The 6,774-nt window shown below is 34.3% G+C and overlaps 1 protein-coding gene across 4 annotated transcripts in view; it reads right to left on the minus strand.

Annotated features, from left to right (window-relative positions):
- Window positions 1–6,774, minus strand: part of LOC106882820 (RING finger protein 121) — a 47,870-nt gene that overhangs the window by 24,925 nt on the left and 16,171 nt on the right. The window contains exon 3 of one of the 4 annotated variants that reach the window (XM_014933607.2): window positions 2,839–2,944. The exons of 2 other annotated variants lie outside the window; for them this stretch is intronic. In XM_014933607.2, the coding sequence (XP_014789093.1) occupies window positions 2,839–2,880 (42 nt within the window). In that variant the 5' untranslated portion in view covers window positions 2,881–2,944. Of the gene's footprint in view, window positions 1–2,838; window positions 2,996–6,774 lie in introns of all 4 variants that reach the window. One more of the 4 variants, XM_014933606.2, reaches the window with a different exon arrangement.

Below are 6,774 nucleotides of genomic sequence, written 5' to 3' on the forward strand. Positions count from 1 at the left end.
GAGAGAGAGAGAGAGAGAGAGAGAGAGAGAGAGAGAGAGAGAGATAAACATTCTCCATTAATATCTTGATGAGCAAAAACTAAACACTGTTAAAATGCTAGTAATTTATGAATCAAACTAGCTGCCTAGAATGTTCTGTAATATTCAAAACAGTCTATCTAATGTATTTAAGTTCAAGCAAGTTTATAACCAATATCTCTGTTTACAGTTAAGAGGTTACTCAGTCACTGATGAAATCCCAACTTCCCTGCCCAATTCATCTTTTTTGTTCACAAAGCTATGAATATATAGAGACAAACTGTTTACATCAGCATATTACACAGTGTTGGCTAAAAGCAATATGAACCATCCTCAAAATTCATATGTTCAATTCTTGTCTCTCTTCTATGCATGTAGACTGAAATATTACTTCCGCAGACAGTCCCCAAGTGTTGCCAGTTCAAATTTCTTACTTATTAAAGTTCAAGGAATTCAAAAGTCAAAAATACAAATCTTGAAGACTGTTTGTATGTAAATATAGTCTGCAGCACAAAATACAGTAGCATATAGAACAATACAATACAGTCATGTATAAAATAACAGTTCAGTAGAGTAGAATAGAGTAGTTAACAGTAGATTAAACTAGAGTACAGTAAGCAGTATAATAGTGAACAGTAGAGTAAAACAGAGTGACAGAGTACAATACTGTAAAGAACAGTATATTAGAATACAGCTGAATTAAAGGAAAGAAAAATGTTAAAATTATTATAAGCAGTGCAATGTTGGTGACATTATATAGAAATATGTTTGTGAGAAAGCGATTGCTAAACAGAGACAGAGAGAAAGAACATTGCCATTGTAATGAAAGCAAATAGTAATAACAAACTTTGTGATGACTAAAAATTAAGATGCTTAAAACAGCAAAATGCAAAGCACCAATAAAGCAAGGATTAACTCCATGTAGCAAACATATGCCAAACTTAGAAATGAATTCTTTCATTGTCCACAAATACTTGTAACATAGTGCAATGGTTGAGCTAACAATGAAGCCTCTACATAGTTGCATAACTTGATAGAAATAGCAGCCAAATGACTCTCATACCACAATCAACTGTCTTAAATAAAGGCAGATACACTGAGCAGTGTACTTCTAAGTATACAAAAAGATGAAATGGTCACAGTTGGAACACCTCTAATCATTAATCCACTCAGTCAGAACTGTCCTGGGACTGAACAACAATTTAACAGTAAATTCATGTTACTTGACTATTTACAGACCATGGCTATAGATAATGATATGTAATAGGCACATGCAACCATTCTACATAGCTAATTCTTTCTCATTTCATAATCATTCTTGCTCTACTCTGATAAAAATCCATGATTGACACAAAACTCTTTCGCCCAGAATCAAACTTAGTACAAAGAATGACATAATCTTAAAGGCAGTGCTCCAGCATGGCTGCAGTCAAATGACTGAAACAAGTAAAAGAGTAAAGAGTATAAATTTGGGAATAGCTACATTTTTGTCTATGTGACAAAATAATAATAATAATAATAATAATAATAATAATAATAATAATCCTTTCTGCTGAAGGCACAAGGCCTGAAATGGGGGGGGGGAGGTAAGTCAATTATATTGACCCCAGTGCTTAACTTGTACTTATTTTACTGACACTGAAAGGATGAAAGGCAAAGTCAACCTCAGCAAAATTTGAACTCAGAATGTATAAACAAACAGTATGCTGCTAAGCAAACTTTGGAATATTTTGGGTGACACATTAGGCTGGTCAAGCTAAATTTCCCAAGTAGTTTCCATGAAGAATGAAGTCTTCATTATTTGTGCTCCATCCTGCCTCTCCACTGGAGCTACATCCATCCAGGAGTATGTCACTCTTAAGAAACTGTAACAATTACTGGACTTTATTTCAATATTGTTTATTATGATGGTCTTACGCACACTAAGTGTTTTAAAGTGTGGTTGGTTTTCATTTAATCATCTTCGCAAAACTAACTATTTTTCACTCTCTGAGTGGTTGGCGTTAGGAAGGGCATCCAGCTGTAGAAACTCTGCCAAATCAGATTGGAGCCTGGTGTAGCCATCTGGTTTCACCAGTCCTCAGTCAAATCGTCCAACCCATGCTAGCATGGAAAGCGGACGTTAGATGATGATGATGATGATGATAAACTTTTTGTACTTTTGTACTTACTGTATGACAATGCACACCATCACTAGTTGCCTCAGATTCCACTGTTTTACTTTCAAATTTTAATGAGGATTAAAAATCAACTTAAGATTATGAAAAGAAATACACTAGTGGTTCACTAAACACCACCAATCACCATAAATAAAATTTTTTAACATTGGCACAAGACCACATATTTTGAGGGAGAGATATAATCAATTATATTAGCCTCAATACATGACTGGTACATATTTTATCAACCCCAGAATGATAAAAAAAAAAGCTGATTTTGTTGGCAGCTGAACTCAGTGTGTGTACAAACAACACAACAATACTAGAAACATTTTGTCCACTATTCTACCAACCCTACCAATCTATAACCTTGCATTAATTATGAATAGTAAGTTTCTTTTGTGATGAGCCCTTAAACTTGTAGGTGAAAGAAGTAGGAAATGGTGAGATAGATGTGTGACTTTCCCAATAATACCAGTAAAATAGACCAAATTTCTTCAACTTGGAATTATATCCAAGTTTCTGACCTAGTTTAACAGAAACTTACAGATTCAAAATAAGTATCCTCCACCAACCAAAAGCAATGATATTAGTTATTTTGAGCAAAAGCTTTTTGTTAAAGGTCTTTAATCCATTTGTAAAACCAAACCATATTACATACCTCATTTAGTTTATAATGGGTCTCAGGATAGTGATGGCGCATTCTGTAGGGTTTCTTGTTGGATTGTGAAAATAAATCACCTTTAGACTTTGTCCAGCTCCAAATCCTAAACTCTCAAGAATAAAACACTATACGCTTGTGTGAATGTGATATCTACCTGTATGGCAAACAACAGCACCAAAACAATACTTATTTTATAAAATAGCATTAAACAACTGCTGTGTAGACTTATCCAATCAATACAAGAATTAAAGAAAATAATTGTATTCAATTCACTTATCTATGCTGTGTTGTTTAATCTCAAGCAGTCATAATAAAATAGACCTATGATCAAGAACATTCCAACCATAGTCATTCTGCCACTTTTTTTTTTACCAGATATAGTATACTGTGGACTAATTATCCAATGTATGGGTTTTTTTCTAAGATGACAGAGAGGTTTGAGGGTGACTTGGCTGCACTTTCTAGAAGACTGAATAGAAATACAGAGATGTTGATATAGAGGCCAATAAGAGAGATGCTATATAAACTATTTGTCTAGTTAAAATTTTCAGGAAAGAATGTATATGGTTGAATCAAACTTAGAACATAACCAATACTTAGTTTAGCCTGGTCGAATAAAAGATTTTGAATTCAGTATATAAAAAAAAACATAACTACAAAGCATTTAGACCAATACTATCATGACTTTCAGTCCACCGTCCTTCTTGTTCTGCCAAACAATCATTTGATATAAGTCCATTTTTTAACTGGACTGGATCTTTCAAAGTCTAGTTCTTTGGATTAGCTTCTGCAACATTTCTAGCAATAATAGCTGTTGGTAAGCTTCATAAGATGGAAAATATTTTTTGGTGATGTTCTTACTCTACCAGAATATGAAGAAGACATGACAAGTGAGAGGTATCAACCATGTCAACCAATCATTACAGTGAGAATAGTTATATTTAGTATATGTTATATAGTATTACTATTAGTAGCAGTAGTCAGTAGAAGGGTTAACTTGCTGACAACAGGATTTACAATAATAGTTATATGTAGTGATACCTAATACATAGCAGAGGGTGTGTGTATGTGTTTATGTGTAAGAGAAACACAGGCAGAAAGACTAACACTTATTCACATATTGACAACATATAACAGTAATGACAAAAAAAAAAAAAAATCCCCAACAGGTGTGATTTGTGAAACAGAATCCACAGTGAAACTGCAATAGTAATTTGTAGCTATTCAGAGTAGTTGAAGCAACTTCAGACTAGTTAACCATAAACATCAACTATGATTGAAATGAAACAGATGTGCAGCTGAGCAAATAATTAAGTCAGTTCACAAGCTCACAGCTTATTCCCCTCAATCAATATGGGGAGTCGATCTTCTCAATAGTAAAATAAAATCTGAAGTTGAAAGAAACTAATGATGGCCTGCAACAACAAAAACTATTTAGTGACACTCTTAAATTTGAATGAGTTTATATGCTGTGGGTGGTTCAAGCAAAGCCCTTTATCATGCCTACATGTCATTCAAAGTTATCTAAATTTATAAACTATCTTAAATGTCTATATTTCTGAGATGAGAGATTTATATTTTGTACAGTAAACACTCGCCATATCGCGGTTCACCTATTGTGTCCTCAGTACATCATGGATTTTTCTGGCTAATATATGTAAATTCATATCACGGACTCCTCAGTATATCGCGAGTTTCTGCGGCTGGTAGGCATTTATACCTTTTTAGATTTTAATTATTTCTGTGGTAAAATAAGCATTTTCATGCTTAAAAATTAATAAATTAATAAATAAAAATACAGTAAAGTACTGCACTGTATAACACGTTAATTAAAATACAGTAATCCCTTGACTATCATGGGTATTACATTACAAAATATCCAGAAAAATCCGTGATGTACTGAGTGCACGATAGATGAACCATGATGTACTGAGTGTGTGATAGGTGAAGTGCAATATGGTGAGGTAATTGTGTATATCGAAAGAAAATATGTAGTGTACTGTAGATGAGTAAACAAAGAAGCACACATACTGTATGCCAAATGAAACTCAGGAGGTGAATGTGAGGTATTGTTTTGCATTTATAATAAAATAAACATATACAAATGATAAAAGAAATAAAAAGAGAATATACAGTACTGTTTCTACTTTGCAGATTTTTACCTATTGTGTGTGTGGGGGGGACGTAGCACCCACAATAGTCAAGAGATTACTGTACATTGTTTATATTAGTCAGACTGGTGTCACACTTTGATTGCTGCTTTCACTACATTACAGCTGTTGTATGCGCCAGCCTTCTATATAACTTAAATTCATGAACAGTAGCTGTAGTAGCAATGGGTTACATAGAAGTGAAATCATGGTCAGTTCATAAAAGACAGTGACAATCAGATATTTTGATGGACTAAATAGTATTGTCAATGGAGAAGGTAGAGATATTCATAAATCTAAATTGGGTATTTTAATGTGACACTTTATTACCTCAATTTACAAGCAACTGAGATAACATACTAGACCTGAATAAGTATGTTGTGACATTAACATCATATCCAAATGAGACAGTTGCTATTCATCCACTGAATGTCATAAAAAAAACTCTGGCTAAACTTTAGGCCAATGATCTCTTGAGATTTACACTGGGTATAATACATAAGGACATAAATAAAATATATAAAAACTATACCAGAGTTTACAACTTTATTACAGTCTGAAAAAATAATCCTGACTGACAAAGCACACAGCACAGATAAACAAACATTTTCCCTTTCCCTCCAAAAGACAATACTATAAACACCTCAAGATCATACAGGTGTACATAGTCATGTGGCTAAAAACTAACATGCAACTATTGAAAACACTTAATAATAAACATAATAATTATTTCTAACATAGGGATAAGGCCACAAATTTGATGGGGTTAGTCGATTGAATTAACCCCAGTACTTGACTGGTAATTTAGTTTTGTCTACTCCATAAGGATAAAAGGAAAAGTTGATTTGGATGAAATTTAAACTCAGAACATAAGATACATAACTAAAGACTACAGGTATTTTGTCCTGTTCTAACAGCTCTGCCAATCCACCAGACCTTAAAAATAGTAATAATTGTTTCTAACTTAGGTAGAAGGCCAGAAATTTAGGAATAGGAAGTTAATCAATTAAAATGACTCAAGACATAAGTGGTACTTTATTTTACCAAACATGGAAGGATAAAAGGTAAAGTAGATCTTGGTGAGATCTGAACTCAGAACATAAAGACAAGAAGGAATACCACAAACATTTTGCCTGATGCTCTAATAAACAGCTTTTTTTGATTATTTAAAGAACTGTGAATCTCATGATCCACTTTTTGCATCTTATGTCTTCAGTCTGGGTTCATCCTTCCTTTTCTGGGTCTTCTTTCTTTTGTGGTTGTCTCTGACAATTTGTTATTCTTCTCCAACTTTCATATATACCCCATCATTTCAAGTCAATAGACTTGAGCCTATTCAGGTAGACCTTTTGATACAATATCCTAGTGATGAGCACAGAACAGATTTTTTCCTGATGGTATTCTGGAAACGGTAGTTTCTGGGACCTGCTGTTATATTCTTGCCACTACTGCAGTCTGCTGCTTTCCTCCTTTCTTTGCTTTTTCAGCTTCTCAAGGAGAAATCCCCCAACAAGCTCTGAGAACTACAAGTGGGATTTCGGCCTTGCATCATCATCATCATCATCATCATCGTTTAACGTCCGCTTTCCATGCTAGCATGGGTTGGACGATTTGACTGAGGACTGGTGAAACCGGATGGCAACACCAGGCTCCAGTCTGATTTGGCAGAGTTTCTACAGCTGGATGCCCTTCCTAACGCCAACCACTCAGAGAGTGTAGTGGGTGCTTTTACGTGTCACCCGCACGAAAACGGCCACGCTCGAAATGGTGTCTTTTATGTGCC

This window comes from Octopus bimaculoides, chromosome 6 (assembly GCF_001194135.2).
Source record: "Octopus bimaculoides isolate UCB-OBI-ISO-001 chromosome 6, ASM119413v2, whole genome shotgun sequence".
In the NCBI taxonomy this organism is placed as follows: Eukaryota; Metazoa; Mollusca; class Cephalopoda; order Octopoda; family Octopodidae; genus Octopus; species Octopus bimaculoides.